The sequence below is a fragment of the Plectropomus leopardus genome, chromosome 19, assembly GCF_008729295.1.
Source record: "Plectropomus leopardus isolate mb chromosome 19, YSFRI_Pleo_2.0, whole genome shotgun sequence".
Classification (NCBI taxonomy): domain Eukaryota; kingdom Metazoa; phylum Chordata; class Actinopteri; order Perciformes; family Serranidae; genus Plectropomus; species Plectropomus leopardus.
Window position 1 is genome coordinate 27,822,581 of NC_056481.1, and position 27,236 is coordinate 27,849,816.

At 38.1% G+C, this 27,236-nt stretch overlaps 2 protein-coding genes across 3 annotated transcripts in view; one reads left to right on the top strand and one right to left on the bottom strand.

The window, feature by feature from the left end:
* The first annotated feature begins 1,516 nt into the window (after positions 1 to 1,516).
* On the top strand, positions 1,517 to 21,137 carry rac3b (Rac family small GTPase 3b). Its single transcript, XM_042507489.1, has 6 exons — positions 1,517 to 1,696; positions 8,927 to 8,998; positions 13,060 to 13,177; positions 14,677 to 14,739; positions 15,322 to 15,481; positions 19,884 to 21,137. The coding sequence occupies exons 1-6, from the start codon at positions 1,662 to 1,664 to the stop codon at positions 20,012 to 20,014; spliced, it is 579 nt and encodes a 192-aa protein (XP_042363423.1). The 5' UTR covers positions 1,517 to 1,661; the 3' UTR covers positions 20,015 to 21,137.
* A 4,194-nt stretch (positions 21,138 to 25,331) lies between these two features.
* Positions 25,332 to 27,236, bottom strand: part of dcxr (dicarbonyl/L-xylulose reductase) — a 35,563-nt gene continuing 33,658 nt past the window's right edge. Inside the window, exons 9-10 of one of the 2 annotated variants that reach the window (XR_006106890.1) lie at positions 26,744 to 26,830; positions 25,435 to 25,513 (exon numbers count right to left, since the gene is read on the bottom strand). Coding sequence is in view for 1 of the 2 variants with exons in the window: in XM_042508489.1 (XP_042364423.1) it covers positions 25,410 to 25,513 (104 nt within the window). In the remaining variant the exon portion in view is untranslated. Of the gene's footprint in view, positions 25,514 to 26,743; positions 26,831 to 27,236 lie in introns of both variants that reach the window. The other variant, XM_042508489.1, reaches the window with a different exon arrangement.

The window sequence follows — 27,236 nt, forward strand, 5'->3', positions numbered from 1 at the left end:
GTGATGTAATGTAACAAAATAACAATATTTCATTATGGTACTTAAGTATTTTTGGGGTGGTCTGGGGGGGTTATCTGTACTTAAGATGAGTTTTTATATTTCTGTCAGCTTTTACTGTTACCCCAGTAGTTACTCTATTACTTTCCCAAATAAAATGTATACTCAACGGTGAAATGGAACAAGTACATTACTTAAGTACTGTACTTGAAATATTCTACCTTTTATTTCCCTACATTTATCTGAACACTTTAGTTAAACAATAAAATGGACCATACTTGTACAGTGCTTTCTAGTATTTTTGACCACTCAAAGTGCTTTCACACTACATGTCACATTCACGCACACATTCACACACTGGTGGCCGAGGCTACTGTACATGGTGCCACCTGCTACTTAGTAACTATTCACATGATGATGACACAGCTCAAAGCAATTTGGGGTTCAGTATCTCGCCCAAAGATCCTTCAACATGTTGCCCAGAGGAGCCGGGGATCGTACCCCTATCCTTCTAATTAGAGGACGACTCACCAATGCTGTACCCACTCTGAGCCACAGTTGCCCTAAACCTAGATGTTTTTGCATAAATAACAAAAAAGAGTTTATAAAATATTATGTTTTGTTATAAATTAAATTACCAGTTTGTACAAGTATAGCTGCAATGATTAGTTGATTAATCAAATCAATTAATTGACAAAAAATATTTTATATTTATTTTTGATAAACATGTTTTAATTATTTTCAGTTATGTGTTTTTTTCTTTTGTTTTTGGTTTTATAATTTTGAGTAAAGGGATATTTCTGTTTTATTTTTTAATATTGTTTAGTTTGGGGGATGTTTTTTAATTTTCTGATAATTTTGAGTTTTTAGGATTTTGAAGAAAAATGTTTTGAATAATTTTGAATTGTTTTTTTTTTTGTTTTTTTTTTAACATCTTTTAGTTTTTGGAAAGAAATCAAACCAGTTGCTCAGGTGTAAAAGCTTGTGAAAGGTGTCTTAATGCAGCACAAGCAAACTGATGTCAATCCAGCTTTCAACGGGTTAATACAAGTATGTCTGAAACAGTTAAGGAAATTAGCAACTGTATTTGATAAACATTTAAGTTAAGTTAAACATTTTCTATTTTCTTTTGAATATATTTGAGGTTCTTATGAAATGAAATGAAATATATTTTATTTTCAATTTTCCTGGACTGGGTACTTTTATTTTAAAATTAGTAGTAGTATTAATAATTGTAATAGATGTATTATTTTTATTATTAGCCTATTAGTAACACTAGGCTAGTAAGAATAGTAGTAGTAGTGGTAGTAGTGGTAGTGGTAGTAATAGTAGTAGTAAAAAGCAGCATAGTAGTAGTAGTATTAGACGCCTAGTGGTAGTAGTGGCCTATTACTAGTAGTGTGTTTAGAAAAAGAAGCGAAGCCGGAAGTAGAAGAGGGGAATCCTCTCTTCTTCTGCTATGAATTCTCTGTTCCGCGCTCTGTCCCTTTAAAAGCACTCGGTCCTTTCCGGAGTTGCTCGGCACTGCTCGTCACCGACTCCTTTCACTGCGGCTCCATCGCCGAGCGGACTGGCCCGCTGCTCTCATCCGAGACCTCAGTGCACACCGTCGGATCTATCAGACCACCAGCGCCGGCTCCTGAAAGCCTCCAGCTCGAGTCCAAATGCAGGCGATCAAATGTGTGGTGGTGGGCGACGGGTAAGAGCACGCTCACACACTAACACTCTCACACACAGCAGCACATTCTCTCCTGTGTGAGACGGTGAAGCGTCCACGGATGGATGGATGATGGGAGGATGCTATATAGGAAAAGGGGCTGGGGCTCCGTCGGTTGGTCCCGGTTCTCCCTGATGCCCTGTAGATCTCCTCACTCAGTTGCTTTGTGGTTGCACTCGGTTCGGTGTCACCGTGGCCTTTGCTTCTTTGTGACGGTGGGAGCGGATGCGGGAACACCTACACGCCTCGTAGGCCACTGGAGGCAGGCTGAAGTGCTGATGCACGCTAAGGAATTTGTGGCCCTGTCAGTGGCAAACAGGCCCCGCTGCCCTAATTCTGCTCCCACCGGGGCATTCTTACTGCACCCACATCACATCCAGCACACCGTGGGCTCACATTTTCACAGTTTTCAGGATTTTTCTCACCTTTCTTTGGAAATCTTGATGCCATTGCTAGATATAGACGAAGGCCTGGACAAAAAAAAAGAGCTATACTCCCAGTTCTTAGAATAATCAAGACTACGCCTGGGACCAAAGTCATATATTCAGGATTTAAGTCAGAATACTGAAAGTAAACAATACTGTCTTTGAATTCAGTTTTAGAAAACTGCCTTTAAAAAAAAAAAAAAAAAAAAAAAAAGGTTTTGACCTTTTGTCAAGATTTTCGTTTAGAATTCCAGGATTTACCTCAGAACTCTTAAAAAAAAGTTTGTGACCTTAATCCTCCTCTGTGGCAGAGTAGATCACTTCACTATGTCACAGATGATATTGGCAGAACTGGCTCATTGGGAATTCTAAAAATATAAAAATCATTAACCCTTTGAAATCTGGATCGACATTATTTTTCTTCTGCTGCATTCAGACTGCATACTTTCACAAGTATTTCACCTTTGAACTCAAACCAGTGCAATTTCTTTCAAAAACATGGGAAAAGAACAATTGGTAAGATATTCAACAAAAATCAAAATTATTTATAATGATCATAATTATATATTTGAAGTTATGTTACAAAATTCTTATATATTTTAAGCCCTTTTTAGGTCATTTGTTTTGTTTTTAAATGTGTGTGTGTATGTGTGTGCGCGCACGCCTGTGCCTGCTCAGTGTTTGGACAGTGTGCAAAGCACAGGAGAGAATAAAAAAGACAAATGTCTTGTAGTCATTTAGCTGCTTCAGTTTCAGGGTCCTGCAGTTCATGCTGCCTCCTCCTTAATGATATCAGTAACAGTATCAGTATTAGTTTTCCTACCATGACAAGTGAAAATGTCTTGTGTTTTAAGGGCCTACCAACTGCACAGATGTCAGCTGCAGCTTTCTAGCAAAGTAGGCACTGACAGTGCAGAGACCATCTGTGTGTGTTCGTGCTACAGCTCAGACTCTGGCTAATCTCCGAAACTCCAGTTCTTTCTTTTCTGTTCCTCCAGTCTCTCTCCTCTTCCTCGCCTCTCCATACATTCATGTGCTGCTGGATTCATGGATCCAGTTCATAATCCTTTGGTGCTTTGCGTCCAGAGAAGTGCTGTACAAGTATTATTATTGTTGTTGTTGTTGTTGTTATTATTATTATTACGCTATAAAAATGAACTATTTGTTTTAACTTAAAAAAAGTTAGGGTCCAGGCTGCCTTTTAAGTGCCGTAAAAAAAGTTCAAGTAATCATTTAAACTTTATTTGTATAGCACTTTTCATACAAAAATAATGTAGCACACAGGGCTTTAAAAATACCTAAAAAAGAATACCCCACCTCACAACCCCACAATCCATGCTTAAGTTTAGAAAATGTGTCATAAAGAGGGACTCAGTAAAAAAACAAAATAATAAATTAATAAAACAATAAAAGATAACTAAGTAAAATCTGCTAAACTAAGATAATAAAACACTAAAAGATAAAACTAAAAAATTAACAGTAAGTTAAATTTTAATCCAGCCCAGACACTAACGTGTTAAAATTAAAGCTTATTTTAACAGCGAAGCCTCTGGAAATGTGTGAATGTCCCAATCAAGCCGAAACCCTCTGAGCTTATAACAAGCAGCCTAAAGCCTGTTTTCCACTGCACAAAAAAACCCGCTCAAACCTGCTAACGTCTGGCTTTTCAAAGTAATGGTTATAATCGGCATTCACACCTGGGTCAAATGACTGCGCAGCAGATAGATAGATACTTTATTTGTCCCAGAGGGGAAATTGGTTTGCAGGAGCAATCACTTGATATTTCTATATAAATTGACTTAACAAGTGACCACAATCAGTAGACAAACCACACACTTACATTTGCACCTTAAGTAGAATTTTAAGGGACAGGACAGAGGAGACATTTTGCTAGACCAGCTGGACATACCACTTATCATTTGTTTGGACAGTTTTAATCTGGTTTTTGTATAAAATAAAAACAGGGGGCCATAGAGTGGTCAAGTAATGAGTCCTAAAACGTGAAAGTCCATTAGCCTTTAGAATGGGTTTTACCCATTTGAATGGGTTTTCAGTAAAATGTCATAAAAAACAAATGATCATGGACAACAGTGTAAAAAGTGCACTGCTTAAACAGGGGGTTGTTTTGATGACCCTGAGCTGTCAAAATAATAGCAAATAATAAATAACGACAAAATCAAATATGAAACAATTCAAAAACTAAATGCTGACAGTTTTTACAACATGCCGTTATGTTTCCTTACTTCGACAAAAAACGTATGTTCAGTTTGACTTCAGTCTTGCCGAACTGCTGCGTTTCATGCGTGTGGTGTTCACACATGCAACGTTGTTGCAACGTTGCTGCTGCGTCCCGGCCCGCAGATATTAGTTCTGTATTTCCACATTTCTAAACACATATTCCTCTCATTTATGAAGTCGTGCAAGCTCCCGCACAGCCAACAACACGATCCTGTAAATGTTACAAAATAAAATGCCATGTATCAGCAACTGATGGGATTCTGTCCACAGAGATGCTGTCAGAGGGCTTTTGTTTTGAAAGAGAAGTAGGGAAGTCATCAAAAAACCATCTTCACTGTCTATTTGTGCTGTCAAATGCACGTGTCGTGCGTACAAAAATCGGCGAGCCACTGTCTCTAGATCTCTGTTCGCAGATGTGCTGCAGCTGATACGCAGCTAAGACGCGCCTGACAAGCACTGCTAGAGAATTCGTCAGTAATAATCGTGTGACACAACGAATCAATAATTTTATTCGTTGCCAACATATTTAATAATCAATTATAATAGATTATAATCGATTTAAGAGATTCGTTGTTGCAGCCCTATATATTAAACCCACTCACCCGCCTTTATGTCAGTCACACTCGAACTTTTAGATTTACCTGTTTATAATATTTTTTGATTGTGTTTTAATGTGTTTTTACAGTGTTTGTAGTTGTGACATTTAAGTCCTGCAACCACCATGTAGTTCGTATATAGCCTAACAAGAGCTTTTTGCTTTTGGAGAGTTCATTTACGCTTCAAAACACACAAAAGTGGTGTTCATCTGTGAAGATTATCATGCTGAACAAAATGTGTAAGTCTCATAAACTCGTGTTTGTCACAGAGCTTACTTTTGTCAATAATCGAAAATCCCATTCAAAAATCCCATAAGGTTTTTGACGAGGGAACCAGTGCGATGCTAACTTCCTGGTGGCCTACAAAAATGCGTCATCCCTTTACCACTCTATAGTGTCATCCAGATGGGAGCAGGTTCAGTGAGGAGGCCAGTGGCTGCCTGTCATCAGCCACGGTGATGTTTGGCTTGTTCATGACTCTGTCTCGATAAAGACTTTCGATATATTTGGCAATTTAATCCCCAACAGTTTACTGGCTAAAGTCAGTGTTCTCCAGTCTGTGCCTCAGTAGCTCAATAGCTAGAGATTTATCAGCTCTTACCGCATTGATGGAAACACAACATCTGGATGAAAGTGCTAATTTTAGCCCCTTGACCATCTAGATGCAATGACACGATAACAAAAAATACCGTCAGTCTCCATCTAAGCAGCACTAAAACATCATTCCATAACAGTCTGCAGCGAGTTTGAAAGAGAGACTGAAAAAGTAAGAGATATATTAAAAAAATGAACCACTGTAAAATTTTCACAGACCTCTGTCCGTGCAGCTGTTTCCTCGTCCTCCTGCCTTTGATAAACATGTCAAAGTTACAAGTCTGTGGAACTAAAAATGCAAGTGGAGAGGGCACTAGCCGTGACTCTCATGGTATGTTTCCGTAAGAAACATCACATTCCAGAGTTTAAAATTCTTTTTTTTTCCCAGCGAACAACAAGCAGATTGTGCTTTTCAGAGGATGATATTGTTAAGTCTGCATCCATGGATGGTTTGGATGAAATCTGCAACTGTATGTCAGTGTTCTGGTCCCACCTGCAAAGGCCTAGTGTTTTTCTTTGAGCTCTCATTTGTGCCTTCTCCATAGCAACAGCAACAGAGGCGCCGGGAATTGTAGGAAGTAAAGCCAACTACTGTGAGAAACTGATGGAACAAGATTTCTCACAAATAATGTTGAAATGATTCAGACTGATGGGCATAACATAAACCTATAATGCTGTTACAAGATCAGACTGCTGTATTTCTGTGCTGAAACTGAGAAGATCATTAAAAGAAAAAAAAAAAGAAAAAAAAGAAAATTTTGCACCTCATTTCCATGGTTTCTGCACAGTTTTGTATAGAGTCCATACTATCATTTAGTGCATGGATGATGCTCCTGGTCTTCAGTACAAGGACTTGTATCTCTACAGATGGATAGAAACATCACTGCAGAAGCTGCAGAAAAGTAACATTTTTATGTGTTTTGACATCCAGTCTTGTGGAATATATACATGGAGCAGCACAGAGACAAAAACAGACCAATAATGCACGGCAACAAATAAGTGATGAGTCTGGCATGCCAGGTGTGGTGGAATCTAACTGAATACATTTACTTTTACTAATTTGAGGTAGTTGTACTTTACTTGAGTATTTTTTTATGTCACTTAATATTTTTACATTTCACAGGGAAATATTCAATGTTTTACTTGACTCCACATATTTGAACACTTTAGCTACTTGACAGGTTAAGATTTTTACCTAAATAATATAAGAGTTTATGAAATATTATGTTTTGTTATAAATCAAACAGTTTGTGCAAGTACAGCTGCAATGATTAGTTGATTAGTCAATGTATGACAGAAAAATAATTGTTTTGATAAACATGTTTTATTTTATAAAGTTATGTGGGGTTTTTTTTCTTAAATAATTTTGTATTCTGGGATTTTTGTATTTTATTTTTTAATAAATTTCAGCTTTTAGGGTGTATTTCTTTACTTAAATCTGTTCTTTTCACGCCATTTTATTTTCAATATTGTTGAGTTTGTTTTTAAATTCAATTTAATTTTATTTTTAAGTTTGATTTTCTTGGATTGGGTACTTTTATTTTTAATTCTTTAAGTACATGTTCCTGATTATGTGTGGTTACTTTCACTTAGGTAAAATTTATAATCCAGGACTTTTACTTGTACCAGAGTATTTATACAGTGTAGATTTAGTACTTTAACCTAAGTAAAGGTATACTTGAGCCACTCTGAATACTTCACCCACCTCTCTGTGTACCCAGTCTTGTAAAATAATTTGTTAAAAATGTTCTCTAGAGCCGATGTTACACAGCTAGCACGCTACCAATCCTAGCTAGCTAAACATGACGTCAAACTTTTAACAGTTGTAGCCTAAACCTGTAGCATCTCCAAAAACCTGTAGCATCTCAAAAAATCTGCCACAAAAGACCAGTTATTTTCATATACTGGAGACTGAAATGACCAAATGGTAAGAGGAGTTTGCTAACACATCAAAGGTCAAACATTCCTTATAGGAATTAACTGACCCATGAGTTTGCATAAATACATGGAACTTTGCGCCATTTTTGAAGTGAACATTTAATTTAGTCTGAACACATTTTAACCCCTTGAAGCTTGGATCGACGTCACTTTTTCTTGTGCTGCATTAAGACAACTTTCACTCGTGTTAAAACCCTTTAATCCAAACACATTGGTTTGATTTCTTCTTCAGAAAAATAGGGAAAAAAGGCAATGAGCAACCTGGCAAGAAAGTCCCCACAAATTGCAAGATTTGTGTAAATTTAAAAAATGATTTTTTCCCCCAAAAAACAGCTACCGAAAAATGTCCAGAAAACTATCTTTAGCAGTATCATAATTACAAATTGTGCTTCAGAATTATTATTACTTTTAAGCACTTCTCTCAGGTCATTTCCTTCTTTTTTTTTTTTTTTATTTCCAGGTATTTTTATAACTATTCACAAATTTTGTGCTAATTTGTGGATCATTTCTTCTTGGGAGCTCATTGCATTTTACTCCTGTTTTTGAAAGAAATCAAGCCACTTTTCCCAAGTTTCAAAGGGTAAAAGAATACACAAAATCAAGTTGCATTGTGGGAAGTGTAGGATCCACTGTTTCTGAGGCTTGCCTCAACATTGGAACTGCAGGTCAGGACATCTCTGTCTCTGCAGTCCATCCTTTTTAAAAATCTGTCTTTCATCAGTCCCCCAACTTTATAAAAGTGACATACTAAGTCCCTACCCATTCATTAGACATAATGTCTTGTTGTCCTGCTGTCTCTTTATATCCCAGTCTGTCCTGCCCTACATCCCAACCAGAGAAACTTACTGACCTCAAACCAGTCTCATGGTACCGTCACACATATTGGCACTGTGTGTCACCACCATTTGCTGTGTCTGTGGAGACATGCACACAAAATTGCTCATGACTTCATGCATGAGCACACAGCCAATACCCATTCCACGCCGCCACCAATCTGTGGGGCATCCTACGCCGTGTGTCAGTGCACTCCAGCGTAGGAGGGGAGGGGCTGTTATGTGTACTGTATGTGAGCGGCAGAGTGAGGTTGTGCAAGTGAGTGAGTGTGTGTGTGTGTGTGTGTGTGTGTGTGTGTGTGTGTGTGTATATGTATGTGTGGGGGGTTATGATAGGGGGCTACTGTGTCCCTCAGGCAACATGAATGTAGGCCAGTGTCTGTGTGGCACAGCAAAAGGGAGAAGCAGGCAGCCTTTACACTCATGCATACACATTTAGTCCTGCACACACACACACACACACACACACACACACACACACACTCACACTCACACACAGTCTACACACGGTTAGTTTTTGTACATGTGAGTGAGCAGAGCTGTATCCTACATTTGTACTCATGTGTCCTCTGTTGTCCCTTTCCTCAGGGCTGTGGGTAAGACCTGTCTGCTGATCAGCTACACCACCAATGCCTTCCCTGGTGAATACATCCCCACTGTGTGAGTAACACACTGCACATGCACACACACTGCTCTGATGAAAGCAGTAGTTTCATGTTATTAAATAAAATTTAGGGTCAAGCAGTATGACGATAGATGAGACAGTATGCATTAATTGCATTTATACTGTGTTTAATTTAATATCTCTGGATAAATTAAATTATATTAGTAATATTGTATCACTGTTCAGGACTGATTTATGGTGATATGATTTGTGCATCAACATTTTGGTTTGTCAGGTATTCAATTTGATAGATTAGCCAAAAACAGCCTTTCCTGACTGGCTATTTTAGCACTGAGCTAAAAAGATCATTCTTGACTGTAGAAAAAGTAGTTTGACAGACAAAGAAGCCCCAGAATTGTCTTAAGGTTGACCTGCTGGCTTTTTCCATGAATTTCATCTGAATTTTATGGTTTTTATCAGCTAAATTGTTATAAACTAGTCCATACTTGGGGATACTGTATGTGCACCTCAGCTACACGCAGACTTCAGGGGATGTGCACACCAGAAACTTTGTGCAGACCACAGACCTAGTATATATTGATCCAGACTTTGCCAAAAAATTCATATAAACAGGCTAAAAAATCTGCTTTGTAACAACAAAGGTTATCCGCGGTGTGTTAGAATTGAAGAAGCCTCTTGGATCTGAGGTGAAATGTCTTCAAGAAACTTAAGCAAATCCAGTTGCCTTTGATATACTATGAGAATTACCATGAGCTACTTACTATGTCATTAAACATAAAATATATATGACCAGACCACCTTTCATCACTCGTCTAAAGTCCCATATATAAGTCACATGACAAGAACTGAGCCAACCCCATGAGAACTTATTTAACAAATATCTGCTGATGATGACCACAAGATAACCTTTATTAACCGTTTCATTTTTTGATCATTTTGGTGTTCATGCATATGGTATAAATTTTGGCAAGACTGTGTATTTTTGTTTAATCAGTGAATTTCCAGCTCAGCTCCTACAATAACTCTAAAATACATCATGGAAACTAAATTGTTACATTCAGACTGTTATGGTAAAAAAATGCTCCACTGAAACCCATTCAAACTGACATTTTACATCAACATGCATTGTATTTCTGGGTGTCATTCTGGGCTTTTGCCTTGGAATTTTTCTGATTTTCCACCTGATGACATAATTTTTTTACCATATTTGGCATATGGAGAAAATATGTTCTATTTCTACTAGGTGCACTTTCACAATCAATGTTGCTGCTAATGATTGACATATCCCAGACTGTGATCATCAAAATAATGTACTTTGCATGTTTTAAATTGAAAATAATTCATTTTCTGTGTTTTTTTTTCATCTAAAGACATAGTGGCATTATGACAAAAACATGGCATTTTTAACAGAGTTAAAATTCTGAAAATGAATGAATATTCAATATTTATGATTAGGACTGATGTTGGGTAAAAAATAAACTCAATGAAAGTAGAAAATGATATTAATATATAATACTTTTTCAAAGCTTGACTTTGAAAAGCCGATTTTGTGTGCATTGATACTGATAGTGTGTGTAATATTAAAGCAGGCCCTAAAGGGTAAAGATTTCTTTTGTCAAGCTGTTTAGACATATTTTCAATTGATTTACCAGAAAATGTACTTTACCAACAAATAGACCTTTTCAGATATGACAATGTGCAGATTCTAAATAAGTCCTGCTGTGTTTCCTGTTGGGATGTTTGTCAGTACAGTTGCTGACAAGATTTTGTAATGGCCCAAACAAATGCCACGTCTTTAACACCCTGGAAAACGCCTGGTCGGGTGTTGGGTGCTACTCCTGTGTCCACTGTGCCAACTTTCAAGAGCACGGAGGCAGGATGCATCTGAGGTTGCTAAGCAACCATAACCAACACCACATCATAGCCTACTTTCCAGAAATCCTGTGTGCAGAGCTGATTCTTCTTCAATGTGTATTGGCCCTAAAATATAGTCTGTAGGAGAGATGTAAAGCTCTGGGTAGTCCTGTGCTAAAATGATCAATATCTTCTCCATATTTACCACAGACTGATATTTATGGCAGAAGGGAAAGATTTCTGCCGGCTGTGATTGGTTTGTTCATTTAACATGACATGCATTGCACTCTGCTCTGTTCCAAACGTTAAACTTCGCTGCGTTCACGCTACAAGTGACACAGAAAGTGTGTGCCCAGCTGCATTATTGTTGAGTTGCTGTTGAAGTGTTGCTCGGGCACTCGTTAATGCAGTTTTGCTAACATGGGTGTGAGTGTGTCTGCTACCTGCTACAAAGCACCTTGAATAAATGTCATCCAAAATGTCAAATTTGGTAATATCTGTGCTCATGATCAGTGTCTGAGCTTCATTTTAACATCTCATTTTGCTGCCCTGTTGCATCCCTGTGTGTGCCGCAGTTCACATAAAGCTAGCACTGTGTCAGCTAAGTAAGCTGAATAACACAGTGCCACGGCACTGTATGATTGGTAGACGCTTCATTGGAGAGCTGAAAAACGTTGAATACAGCTCAACTTTAATTTGTAGTGTGTCATGCCTCGCAACAGCGACACATCAGTTTGTATCATCATGTCAACAGCTTCCACTGAACATGAATTGTTTCTCTAAGTGTGAATGCAGCATAAATCTCAGGGTGCTGTACCCTGAACAACAGGCGCTCCAGAGAGCGCTTGCGTGTCGCAGCAGCTGCAGTCTGGCTTTTGAGCATTCCCGCCACGCATCTACTTTTAAAACAATAAATTTAAGGGCACAAATAATGTGGCATGTATAAGAGCCTAAAAGGTTTACTGCTGACAGGAAGTAAACAGGGACAAAAGCTGTGTTCCAAGATGAAATAAAGGGTCAGTATGTAAGGGATAATGTACAACAAGTGTATCGAAAAAAAAGTAATGCTGGAACGTGATGCAAAGTGATTTCATTGATTTAAAACAGATTTTAATGTTTCCAATAAGCTTTTATGATTAGAACTGTGCCCAGAGCAACTGTCTGTTATCCATAGATATGAAATGTTATCTATAGCAACAATATGTTATCCATAGCAACAGTATGTTATCCATAGCATCTGTCTGTTATCCATACCAACTAGTCTGTTATCCATTGCAACGATATGTTATCCATAGAGATGTTAAGTTCTCCAGAAATAACAAACCATAGCATGCCATAATTAAACAGTTGCAATCAAAGCAGTGCAATAGTTGCTGATATAAAGGATTCCCATGGTTTCACATGAATTTCACAGTCACATTTTCCAGTAATGGAATTAGTAAAATTATTGAAAGTTTTGAAAAAGTCTTGAAAATGTGTGGTGTGTAATGAAATACAGTCATCTTAGTCAGTAATGGATAACCTTCCACATAATGTCACATGAGCTTATTTTCTAAAGCTGTCGATGTTACATTGCTCTAATAACCATTGATGTAAAACTTTTTTTTTTTTTTTTTACTATGACGTACATTTCTTCATTTTCCTCTTGAATTCCATTTCTCCCAGCTAGCTGAAATTATGTTTGCATAGAATTTGAATCTGACATGTTTACAAAATGCCAGGCAAGCTTGGCAAGGACAAAAACAGCTTAATGGGTCCATGAATAGTCATGGAAAAGTTTTGAAATGTTGTCCTTGAAAATGTGTGGAAACCCTGATGACAGCACACTAAGGTTTAATGATCTCACTGTGTCAGACGTTTTGACCACAGAGGGTCTTTTTAGGTTTAATACAACACAACAACCTTGCGGGACTACTTTGAAATTTCAGCAATAAAGCATCTAAGTGTATTTCCTAAAATACTGAACTATAACTGGTGGCAATGTATAGCCAGTTATATTATCAATAAGTCATAAGGTACACAAACAAATATTAGTATAATAATTAAATATAAAACACATGTTGAAAAATACAAGGATTTCATTTTAAACAAACCTTCATAAAAGAAATGTGCCATCCAGATATAAACAGTTAACTGCACAAAATGCTATGGAGCAAGGTTAGGTCTGTAGCTTAATCGGCGAGGTGTATGCGCTCTCTTTGTTAACTGTATTTGACTTGGTGTAATATCTGCCTCCCTGCAGCTTTGACAACTACTCTGCCAATGTTATGGTGGATGGAAAACCAGTGAATCTGGGCCTGTGGGACACAGCGGGACAGGAGGACTACGATAGGCTCAGACCACTGTCTTACCCACAGACGGTACTCTAACATCTTCCTCCCAACCACACACACACACACACACACACACACACACACACACACACGCACACACACGCACACACACACACACACTGAACTCTGTCTGAAGAATCTAAAGCAGCAGGTATGCAACACTGCAAGAGCGAAACACTGCTGCTGCTGCTGCTCTGCTCTCTGTTGGTTAAAACCTTTGATTATCCACCATCAGTCCAAACTTCGCCTAGTTACAATTTAAAGTCTCCCTTAAGACACATTTGAAATACTTACACTAATTCAAATATTTTGTTTAACATGCTTTTCTCACAGTTAACTACTACCTACTACTAGGTTTTTCTTTCCGCTTTCTTAAACGCTGCTGGCTCGCGGTAAACGGTTAAAAGAGCAATGTGCATCGTGATGACTGTCGATAGAGGACACATGAGAGATTGAGCCACAGTCAGAACCAGAGACAGATTACGAGTCTGTTGTGCACCAAAATAGATTATGTGCAGATGTATCTGAATGGTAAGTGCAGTTGGCATCTTTTATTTGTTTGTTATTTGTGGACATTTCTAGGAATTTAGAACATTTCTAGGAGGACATCAGAACATTTAGAACATTTTAGGATGTTCCTGGGATTTTAGGACGTTTTTTTAGGATTGTAGGACATTTCTACGATGGTTCTAGGATTGTTATGCATTCCTCTGATGGATATTTCTAGGACTTTAGGGCGCTTCAAGGATTTTAGGACATTTCTCAGATTTTAGGACATTTCTTGGATTTTGGGATGTTTCTTGGATTTAAGGATGATTCTTAGATTTGAGGATATTTCTAGGATTTTAGGACATAAGGGCTTAGCTTGGACTGCAATGGGCCATAAGTTGAGTATCATAGTAGTAGGCTAACTGGCAGCGGCTCACAGAGCATCAGTGGTTGTTAAACATACAATGATATCTGCTGCAACGGTGTTTCTGGTATGTAGTTACATCCAAAAACTGCACACTCCACCATGCCTGCTATCAAACTTTCAACAGGCTAACATGAACTGCTCTCTGTCCCCACAAGTCCGCTCTGCACTGGAGGTTTCAGGTTTCTTTCCAAGGATAGGTCTCCACCCTGGTGGAGAATAAAGATCTATTCTATTCAATTCGATTGAATTCGATTCCACTCGATCTAAATAATCTAAATTACAATTTAAAAAAAAGAATTTGATGTCACAAAAATTACAGTCAAATTACAAAGCAGTATTTCTTTGTTTGATCAGAAAAGGGTAGATAAGATATCTATATATATATATATGTATATATATATATATGTATATGTATATGTATATATATACATGTATATATACATTTGTGTTAATGGCAGCAACATGCTGAGGTACTAGTTGACTAGTGACTAACAATTACTCAGACAGCAACAGTCCACCAGTCCAATAAAGAAGTGTGTTTCTTGGCTACACACACACACACACACACAGATCTCCCTCTCAACTAGCTGTCTCTCTGGTTCTCTCCCAGGATGTGTTCTTGATATGCTTCTCCCTGGTCAGTCCGGCCTCCTTTGAGAACGTCCGAGCTAAGGTCAGTACGCTGACTGACCACCCGCCCCCTCCCTTTGTCCCCCTCCACGCCGAGTCTGACCACAAGGAGGCACATCTATGGCTCCACCTGGCTTCTCACACTGCTGCCCCACCTGTTCAGACCCGGCCTTAGAACAGTCTGGACTTGGACTCGTACCTCTGTGGGAGGTAGTACTGAGACATGTTGCAAGGCCAGGTCTGAACGAGTGAACACTCTGCAGGGGGAGCGTGACGACTGGCTGTGGTTTGGTCTGTTGAGCGTCATGAGATGCTCTCATATGAAATCACACTCCCCTGAAGGTCCAGCCTCCCTCTGCAGAGTGTGTATACTCCTGGTCTAAAGGCATTCTCTTATCATGTCATGTGATTGGAGGCTGCTTTTCCTCAAGATGTTTTTGTGTTCATACAACTATGCTTCCATTCAGACAGATCTATGAAAATAGCTGACAGAGTGTGTTGAATGTGACAGTGGGAAGGCGCTGGCCGCTCTGCCTCTGTATCTGCTAACTGCTCTCTTTTTCCTCTCTCACTGACTTTGTCCATATGCAACTGTACATGTGTGCTTATGTATGTGGTGCCTTAGTGGTACCCTGAGGTGAGACACCACTGCCCCAACACACCCATCATCCTGGTTGGCACCAAGCTGGATCTGCGAGATGACAAGGACACCATTGAGAGACTGCGAGACAAGAAGCTGTCCCCCATCACCTACCCACAGGGCCTGGCCATGGCAAGAGAGATCGGTGAGGCTGTGTGCACCACGTGCACAACTCAATTCCTTTCTTTTTCTTAGTTTGTTTTTAATGTTGAAAGTGTAACATAGTACAAAGAGATGATAAAGATGTAACAAAATATACAGACATTTATCCCTTGGGAATCTGGATGACATCACTTTTCTTGTGCTGCATTCAAACGCCTTTAACAAGTATTTAAAACTCTGAACTCGGAGCAAATTGGTGCAGTTTCTTTTAAAAACATGGGAAAAAGGCAATGATTAACTTGGGAAAAGAAAAAAACATCCTGGAAATTGAAAGAAATTAGATGATTTAGATAGGGAAAAGTCGGGGTTACTGGCGTAACTCCAGTTGGAGCAATCTTTAATTTAAGCGAAAGTTGGAAAATGCGCACAAAGAGTTTGGACCCTTGTGTGAGACATTTCACATGGTGTAGTTCCTCACATCATGTTGGTCTACATTTTACTAAACCATGTAAATTTAATGTCAATGAAAGGATAATTGTGTGAAGGCCATACTTCCTGTTGGGAGTAGGTTGCGCAGTGAGTATGTAGTATGTATGTAGTAGTGAGCAATGACAAGTTGATGTGTTCAAGACTGCAGTCTGATCACAACTGTGAAATTTGGAGCCAATCAGTTGATGCAAAGTGAAGTTAAAAAAAACTTCCTTTTTGGCAGCGACCACTGGGTCTCCATGGCAGCAGTGTTCATGGAAAACTTATACTTCTAAATAATTTGTAGACCAAACCATGTAAATTTCATGTAAATCAAAGAATAGTTGTGTTACCAGGCTTACTTCCTATTGCCAGCAGGTAGCACAGTGAGTATCATAGTTCAATGACGTTTGTGCAGGGCTGCAGCCTGGCCACAACTGTGAAATCTGGGGCCAATCAGTCTATGCAAAGTGAAGTTACAACAAATTCCTGTTTGGCAGCAACCACTGGGCCTCACAGTGACGGTGTTCATGGAAAACCTATACTTCAGAGGGAGGCATCATTAAGGTCTTAAAGTTTTTGTCACCAGATATAAAGTCTTAGTGTAAAACTTTTAAGCCTTTCTTGTGCTAATAGGTGGCGCTCTCATTATCACTTAACATTGTCATATAGATGTGTTCAGGGCAGGACTCCTATCAAACGTGAAGTTTGGATCATATTGGACCATTTACAGCAGAGTTACATACCACTTCCTGTTTACTTCCAAGTTCATAGCAGAACATGCAGATTTGATGCCTCATACAGATCACACGGTTTGATTAAAACTCACAACTTGAGTTTTGACATTTTCCTGTCAAAGGTCTTATAAAGGTAGCCATAACATTTAAAGTCTGATGAAAGCTCTAGGACACGTTCTAAAAATGATGCCCCCTGAAAATGGCCAAAAATACAGCAAAATTACAACTTCAAATCAAAATGGCCGACTTCCTGTTGGTTTTACGGTATGGCCCCAAGAGACTTTTCTGTATGTATTGGGGTGTTGCTCCAAAGTTTCACAGCTCTAGGTAAAACGTGCTGCGGGGGCTGCTTCGTTGAAAATCAGTATGGGGTGCCACTGATACATTTCCTCCCACCCACATGAGACCATTAAAATATTAAAATTTCCACCAGACCTGATAAGTCTGCAAAGTTTCATGACTTTTTGAATATGTTAAAGCCCTCAGAAAGGCAATTCATTTGAGAGAAAAATAATAATAATAATAAAGCTGCAAGCAGCGATGAACGGGCCCTCACACCCCTACGCAAGTCGAGGCTACTGGCGGGACTCTGAGTGACGCAATCTTCCATTTCAGTGAAAGTCTGAAAAGTATGCAGAGAGTGTGGAGCCTTGAGTGAGATATTTTACATTGTGAATTACTTCCTTTGGACACACAAAATCTACGCCATTTTGGTCTATATTATTTGTAGACCAAAACATGTAGATTACAGGATAATCAAAGAATAGTTGTGGTACGAGGCGTACTTCCTGTTGCCAGTAGGCGGCTCAGTGAGTATCATATCAGCCTGACCACAACTTCCTGGAATGGATATCCTTATAATTTATATAATTTGATATAATTTCATAATTTGCTGTATGGTGTCACAATGATCACATCTCCTACATTTGAAAAAAACGTGGTTTATAATGGAGCCAGGTGCTTTTTATGTCTCCGGGCAGATAGCTGTGGACCAGCTCATCTTCCATTGTAGGCGCTCTACTAAAACTCACAGCTGGTGTGGATGGAAACACCTCTCTCAGGAGTGGATCACTTTCTGTGATTACCCAATTATTTTTGATAATTAGCTTTATTTTATTTGCTCTGGTGTTGTCACAATAACGTAATGTTTGCTGTTCCTCTGGGTCCTTTTGATTTCGTTGTAGTAGATCTTGTCCTCTTAATTTAAGGACATTGTGATAAAGAGTGCTAACAAAGGAGATTCTGTTGTGGTGTCGCAAAAAACAAAATATTAAACTGAGGCACATCGTCAGCTTGATAATGACATGTACCACAAAAAACTGCAAGGTAACCCCGTGGAAGAGATGAAAAGTAAATTAAACTACATGCTAAGAGAAGCTAAAGAAAACTCCTGAATCAGCGAAGCAGAATATAACTTTATGTTCTCCCCAAGTCCACAACGCCATGTTTCTACATGCTACCAAAAGTGCATAAAGGTCTTGATAATCCTCCAGGCAGACCAAAAATATCTGGAAATTGATCCTTGACAGAAGTTATCTTAAAACAGACTTTTTCAGTAAACCTTTTGTATCTTATCTACCATACTACATTCAAGATACTACTCATGTTCTTAATAAATTTGCTGATAGAGATTAAGTCCCATCTTGCTTCTACTAACAGTGGAGGTCTTATACTGTATATACCAAGATCCTAGAAACATAAAAAATACACCAAAGTTGTTTTTACCCCCAGTGAATTAAAGGGCTTATATGCTTTGTAAACCACCCTGAGTTTCTTGACCTGGATCTCATATGCCACTGTTTTTTTGTGTTTTTTGTTTTTTTTAGATCCTCTTTTCTTAAACTGGTAATATGCTGATGTCTTCGTAGCTCATTGGCTAGCTAGCTAACATTACATTGCCATTACGAATTTGTTCAACCAAATTTAACTAAAGGCCAGTCCAGCAGTCATAGGTGCTAAACTTGTTAGCGCTCGACATGAAGCGCTCGACATGAAGACCATAAACTGTATATAAAGATGGAAGAAGCGCCCCCACTTACCCCCGCTATGCTTATGTTAGGCTAGAATATCCAGGATAAGGGCGTTTCTATCTTGCGCTGGTGAAGTCATTTGGGACTGAAGTCTGGTCAGTAGCCATATCAGTTGGTGGGGATTTCCTGCCGAAACACCCGTCCAACCAATCACAAGCAGACTAATTGAATATGAATGCATGGATTGGCTGTCACACCTGTCAATCATGGTGGAAAATCCCCTTTTTGTAGAATCAAATAACTCATTAAAACTTAACTCATCATAAAAACAAGCACTTGAACAAACATCAGGGTAATGAGAACTAGCTTTAGTGACAGAAACAATCTTTGGGAAAAATGTATTTTGCGTGTACTTTAGTTTGGCCTATGTCCCATTCACGTACGTGGAGGTGGGCTTTATGACCTATACTGCAATCAGACAGCAGGAGGCAATCCAGATTAAAATGTTACACTTTGGTGGAACTGTTATGTTGTCCATCTTTATATACAGTCGATGGGGCAGACCACAGCCAGTGGCCTGTTAATGAAGCAATGCTTTTTTTTATGTGATAACTTGTTTGATCAAATGATAGGTGGAAATTAATGTTTTGGATGAAACACAAGTTTCTATGCTTTTTGTTCTCCGTTAGATAATGACAATGTCATTTGTTATAATGTTGCACTACCTACACACAGAAAGGTGTGGGAGGCGGAGGTTTTAAACGCAACGGTGTTAAACGAAAATTCATTTAACCCTCTGAAACTCGAGCAAACTGGCCTGATTTCTTTCAAAAACAGGGAAAGAAGGCAATTCTAAACTTAACAAGAAATGACCCAAAAATTTGCAAGAAATTTGTTTAAAGTTGGAAAAAATAAAATAGCCGAAATTAGCAAAAAATAAAAGAAAAGTAACAGAGCAAAAACAGAATAAGACCTGAAATAAGTGCTAAAATCAAGTTGAAATAATAAAATTTCTGAAATAATTTTCTATTTTTTTTAAGCTGAGTTTTTTTTTTTAATTAGCAGGACTTTCCAACCAAGTAGCTTATTGCCTTTTCTCCATGTTTTTTTAAAGAAATCCCATTGAAAGGTTTAAATACTTGCAAAAGCGGTCTGAATGTTGTATAAGAAAACTGACTTCCATCCAGGCTTTAAAGAGTTAAAGAAAACTGAGGCTCTCAAGTTAATGTCCTATCTGTTTATAACCCATAATGCCTTCCTTCTCTCTCAGGGGCTGTAAAGTACCTGGAGTGCTCTGCGCTGACCCAGCGAGGCTTGAAGACAGTATTCGACGAGGCCATCCGAGCCGTGCTCTGCCCTCCGCCTGTGAAGAAGAGGGGAAAGAGGTGCACCATGTTCTGAGGAGGAAACCTTGCTAAAACACTACACTACATCACCATGAACAACAACCACTACTTCTCTGAGAGGATGAGAGAGAAAACTAGCGAGAGTGAGTGTGCACTGCTGAGATTGCTTTCTTTATATTGATGTTTTTTCAAAGCGACATTGGTAACAAGACCAATACTTAATCCAGTTTTTTTTACCATTACTGAATAGGCTCATAGGTTCTCTGTGAAAGACATTGACTGTCCACCTACTTTGTACTCATAGAACCACATCAAGTTGCCATGAGGGCTGACAAAGGTTTCTAGAACTTGTCTTCATACTGCGCCATCTCTTCTGTTTCAGCCACGCTTGCTTGAATTAATGCAGTGCTGACTAGATAGAAAGTGAACTATGACAAAGCCTTCAGGTCTGAAGTTACCCTCAGCTCCTGATCTAAGATCAGCATGTGCAGATAAAATACTGGCATGCACACACAAATATGTTCCCACTGACACTACAAACAAAATACTACTGCCTGCATTCACTTCACCAATACAGCATGGTGTCTTTAAGAGGAATCATGTGCTTTTTCCACAAGAAATGTGTTGATAAGTTAAGGGAAATCATGTTGTTTTTTTGTTGTTGTACTTTTAGCCCTCATCTAAATCAGTGATAATGTTGTGCTCACCAACTTTATTGCTGACATTTAAGAACACAAAGTCTATTGAGTCAAAAAACACAGAAAATGTGCTTTGAAGAAAAACCCTGCAGTTGTGTCATCATACAAACCAAAACTCATTATTTCAGTTTTGTGCTAATATGTTGCATATTACCAACTTAGTCAATTTAATCCAATCATCACACAGAAAATCTTAGGCCAGGTAGTATTAAAGGAAATTGTTAGATGACCATTTGTATATCACTGTTTTACCATGAATTGGTTAAGAGAACTTTGTTTTTACAGCATGTCTCCACAGTGAACAGACAATCCAAAAAAAAAAAACCAAGTGAACTTTCTTCATGACTAGAATTCATTGGGGACCACGTTTAACAACAGCAAACAGCAACTATTCAAAATCTCTTTACAATCTTTGAAAGTTGGAGTTGTCTAAGAGTTTGTAAACAGACATTTTTATTTAGTTTTGCTGTTGTTAAATGTGGACCCCATTTACTTAAACTTAAACTGTTTCATTCTTTGTTCACCATAGAGGCATGTAAGAAAAACAAAGCTTGCTTTCCAAATTCAAGGTAGCATGTCATGAGTAGGTGATATAATGGTCATTCTGCGGGTGATGTATTCCTTTAAGGAATGGGAAACGAGAGGAATGGGGGTTAAAAGGTGAAACTGGCCATAGCCAACAGTAACAGCTGCCTGACTTCTCATGTTTCTTGCCCTTTTGGACATCTCAGCAAACTGTTCCACTAAAAGGATAATATGTTAGAGACCTGGGGTGTTGGCGGCTTAGTGACTTCTTGCTGCAGCAGTCATGGGTTGGACTCCGGCCTCAGCCCATTGCTGCATGTTGTTCCCTCTCTCTCCCCCTTTCACTCGTACATTCTGTTCTATCAAATAAAGGCAAAAAAAGGATGGAAGAGACCTAGCATAGCATTGCATGGCAGTCTAAAGTAAGAGTGGTGACTTCTCCAGTGTATCTGAACTCTTCGCACATTTTTCTCATTTAGTCTTCACAAATCTTCAATCCTAATCTTACCTTAATCCCCCAACCCCTACACTCCACAGATGGCAAATACACTACTTACTTTTAGCTTTTCAGACTAATATATGCACAATAAAAACCCATAAAATGTTAAATACTCACCTATTTTCCTTATTTAATACAGAAATGCAACTGTCCACCTTTTAGAATTCAACTTTCCCTCAGTCACAGAAGACTGACAAGGTTGAATTGCCTTGTTAACTGTCATAAAACACACTTCTTACAAACTTTACAGAAACAAAATAAAACTCAACATAACTTGTCTAGTTAGCAATCCAGTTAATAAGTCCACTGGCCCAACATTCACCGGGTCTGGTTTGGTTGAAATAAATCCTTAATTTACCAAGTTAGATGTAAAAAAACATGCTGTAATTCCCCATGCTCTCTATCTGCCTGCTGGCTGCTGGCTGTTTACAGTCCTGTAACTTCTCCCTCCACCTTTCAGCTCAGCTGCTTGTTCCACCAGTAGAGACCGGAGACTGAACTCTGGTGGTGCGTGCTGTGCTCTATATACAATAAGTTTGATAGAAAGAGGAGCGCCTGCATTTATGACAATACTGAGAAACATACATCCAGGAATTCTAAATACCCTGGTATACTGAAATACAGTGATACTGGCCAAGCCTAGTTGAAGGCTCTGGATAAAGCTACGAAGTAAACCTTGAAGTAAATTAATTAAAACTGTTTTACTTACTGAAACATTTCACTGTCAGAAAGGTGTGTTGTCATGTTATGGTTAAAAAAATGACATGTTTCTTAAACAACTAAACTTGATTCGTACTTCAGACAAACATCTGATCTTAGCCTGGTGTCTTTGGGTAACTTCATCTAACTGTGAACATGTGACAGACACGCATGCCAAACATGGGGGCTGTACAACCTTGCTGCCTGAGTTCTGCCTCTGGGGACGGAGGAGCTTGCATGGGTCTTAAAATATTCTGTCTTAATTTATCCCATTGTTTAGATCTTGTCTTTGTTTCTGTGTGTGTGTGTGCGCGCGCGTGTGTGTGTGAGAGTGAGTGTGTCACAGGCATGTATATGAGCGCTGGTGTTTGTGTGTATGGATGAGTGTCGGTCTCAGTGAGACGGCTTTGTTTCACAGTTTGGGGTAGTGCATAAAAGACAGTATTGTTTTAAGCCAAGTTTTTTAGTGTCCAGTTTTTGGTACTATTTCATATTGTATTGTAGTAATACACAAGACTTTTCAACAATCTGTGGACATAAAGGAAGAAAAAATGGATATTAATGACATCTAGTGATGTACAGAATAATCCTTAGAAAAGGAATGCGTTATGAATATCTATCTACATGTACCTGAATATTTAGCTCTTAAAACTAAAACAATTCAAACTAAAGGGATTATAGTTGCTTGTGTTGAAGTTAGAAGTGTTGCTAACAGTGTACAATAAAGGGGCCAATCTTTGTGGAGTTTGTCGTTGTGGCAAACAGTGCAGATTGCACCTTTATGAAATGCATTTCTGTATGGTTCCAGGTCTGCAGTGTGTCTGTCTCCCTCACGTGGCAAGACGCAGCACTGCAGTCCACTCTGTCACGCTGTCTTTGGTTGGCATAGCAAACTGTGTGGTTGAATCATGTTGTGCGGTCCTGCCTAGCTAAGGTGTTGAAATGTAGATGAGAAACGCAGCAAAAAATTCTAATCTACTATTGCATGGAAGTTCTCTGGTTCTTTGACCCACTGTAATTCTTAGGAGAGGTTGTATGATGAAATGCATTGGCCATGTACGTATGTAATGTAAGATGACTTGTATACTTGTTCCAACTGTTTGTCTTATTTTTTATTACTTCACATGTCTGTGTGGTGAAATATTTCAATTTTTTGTATACTAAATACAAATGTATATGTAAGGTACTCTGCCTCGTGTCATGATTTGTTCTTCACGCAGCCTGTTCTCGCTCTTTACAACCACAGACACACACACACTTGTGTCATGTAATGAAATGATAATTCTTTGTTAGAGAAGATTATTTTTTTGGGAGTATCTGTACTAGGGTTTTTCACATTTCAGTAAACCTTTATTCCACTACTTTCCCCCTAAACACTATATAAGGGCAGGTTTTGTGCTGTGTAAAGACTCTGGCACAGGAACAAGAATGGAAACATGACACCAGAAAGACTGTAAGAAGAACTTCTGCAGTTGTGAAGCTGATGAAGGTCTCTACTGTTAAATAAACTAAGGTAAATGTGATTTCAGGGAAATGTATTGAACTATTAAAAGTAAAAGCACTTATGCAAAAAGGTTTGCATCTAATGAATCAAAATAATTAAAATAATTCAAAGGAAAAACAGCAGGTCCTCATACATACAATATATATGAGAATCTGGAACCACGAAATGTTTTTGCATACCATACCATACTATGACATTTTCATGCTATTTTTATGATATTTTGAATGACATGCTATAGAATGAAACTTTTATGATATTTTGGACAACATACTACAGAATGACATCTTTTTGCAATTTTTGAAAACATACTATACTATGATATTTTTCTAATATTTTCAGCGTCATTCTAAAGTATTAAATTTTTATGCTTTGACGAACTATTACGTATAACATTTATCTTTATTTTGGAATACATGCTATAGTATGACATTATTATGCAATTTTGGACAGCTAAGTATAGTATGACATTTTTTATGATATTTTGGACAACAACCTGTACTATGAAATTTTTTATGCTATTTTGGACAACACACTGTAGTATGACATTTTGGAAGAACCAAAATGGCATAAAAAATGACCATTAAAAGTTTGTGCAATTATATTTCTTATATAATAGCACAATATTTTAATGGTATTTTGAAAAACATGCTATTGTATTTTTATGCTTTTTTGACAAAATACTACAGTTTAACATTTTCATACTATTTTTATGATATTTTGGACGACATGCTACAGTATGACATTTTTATGGTATTTTGGAAGGCATACTATAGTATTAAATTTTTATGCTATTATGGACAACATACTATTGTACGACATTTTTATGGTATTTTGGACAGCATACAATAGTATGACATTTTTATGTGATTTTAGACGACATGCAATAGTATGACATTTTAGTGATATTTTGGACAACATGCTGTACTTTGACATTTTTTCTATACTACAGTATGACTTTTTTATGCTATTTTGGAAGACATACTTTTATAGTGTGACATTTTATGATATTTTGGACGACATACTATACTATGACATTTTTATGCCGTTTTAGATGACATACTATACTGACATTTTTATACCATTTTGGACGACATACAATGCAATTATTTTTTTTCTGTTGCTGTTCTGGGTGAGATACTACACTGACATTTTCATGCTTAGTTTATGACGTGCTATACTATAACTACACTATGATGTTTTGGACGACATGGGGTGGGGGTTTTGACCAAGTGAAAATAACACTACCATCCATAATACACATTGCTATATGTCTGTGTTCTTCCAACAAGCTGTGAAATAACCTCCTACTTCCTTATTACTCACACTTGTTTTTGAGTTTATCTGGAAACATGCTAAGCCCTCTGTAGTTATAATCAAAATCATTACCATAACTGGCAAATAAACATTCTCCAATATCACATTAAAAAGCACAAATAACAAAGAAAAGTCAGAGGTTGGTTGAGTTTATTTACGGACTAAAATTGACCTCCATTTGGACCGTTAACTCAGACGGGGCTCATGTTGGTCAGCAGGCCAGGAAACCTCCATCCACCGGCAGCGTGGCTCCGTTAGTCATGTTGCTCTTATCACTCAGCAGGAACAAAATACTGTTCACCACGTCTTCCACCTCTGCACACACACACACACACACACACACACACACACACACACAAAGGAGCACCGTTGACACATTTATGAAGTGTAGGTGTGTATATACACTAAATAATTTCACCCCTACAGGTATCTCATTTATATCCAAGCTGACAGTAACAATACATTTAGATTTAAAGGCAGTCTTTGGCTGCACCTCGAGATCCTGACTGTCCATGTAAACCATGAAGACAACTGGTGACCAGTCAGTCTTGGTGACTCCAACAATGACTGAGTCAGTCAAACTGAATAGCAGAGATTGTGAGCACAGCTGTGCTCCAGATATAAGAGGACATAACAAACCCTGTCTGAATCCACATAACAAATGGGGACGGAATGGGCAGGAGAGGGTGAATCCACATTCCTGAATCTGAATTAACTATCAGCCTCCTTTCAGCAGCCTGCCATGAACTCTGGGAGGAGGCTGAGCAGTGGCTGCATAACAACAAAGGACTAGTAACATTAAATACAAAAAATACAATTAAAAAAAGCTTAAATAGCAGAAAAAACAGAAAGGGAAAAGAAATCATGTCATAAACACAACAGATATAAAACAAGTAAAGAGGCAAAGAGCAATGTGAAAGCTAGATTATATATATAATATATTACAACATAAACATTCTACAAAGGAATAGTATCTGGCAACCATTGTTGAGTTTTTTGGCAGGAGGATTTGACTCGTACTTGATTCATTAATTGGAACATCAGCAAATTGGCTTGATTTCTTTTAAAAAAAATGGGAAGGCAATGATCAACTCAACATGGAGTTACCCCAAATTAGCAAAAGAAATTAATTCATTTATTTATTTAATGTTTTTTTTAAAGGGGGCACAGCATAGTAACTGCTAACTGCTAATTTACATTTGTAGTCTCTTGGCAGGTACTAGATAATATATATATGTATATACTATAAAGAAAAGAAAGAAAGAAAAGGGACAAAAACGGAAGACGGGAGAAAAATCAATACAACAATATATACAGAGGACAAAAGTGCAGTGACAATAGCAATGTTAACTGGGCATAAAGTGCATGGGATAAAGTGCCTTATCTACATGCAAAGTGCAAAATTCAAAACATGTTGGTTGCGCACATGTTAAAGAAATTAAGCCAATTTGCTCAGTTTTCAAAGGCTTGAGTCAGAAATATTGCGCACCTTGCTGTTCTGTCTAAAACGTATGATAATAGAAGGGAAAGACAGAGTTGTCTCACCTTTAAGATGGCAGTGGTGGCAGTAACCATGCTGAAACAGTAGCTTGGTTTCCATTACAGATTTTCACAAAACTTCAGCGATATTTTCTAGATTTCAATAAAAAACAATTGCAAGGTGACCACGTCTCAATTGAGTGTTATTATGCAACATCTCTTGCAATAACATTCCGATAACCATGGTGATGGATGTTCAAAACATCAGCAGGTTTACTTCTATTGCAGCCACTCAATAAAGCCAATCTGATATCAGTGTAATTTCTTTGTCGCGTATCAGAGTTAAGGAGATCTTGGTCTCTTCCTCTGTCCACACATACCGCACCATGTTTTGTAGGACGTCATGTGACTTTGTTGTACTTTTTTTTATTCTTTGGGTTTAATGGCGGTTGGCATCCACAAAGTCGCATTACAACCGCCCGGTGTTGCACATCATATTAACTATAAAAGCGAAAAAAGTGATTCCATCGCAGTTTTGCAATATATTTCGAATTGCCTA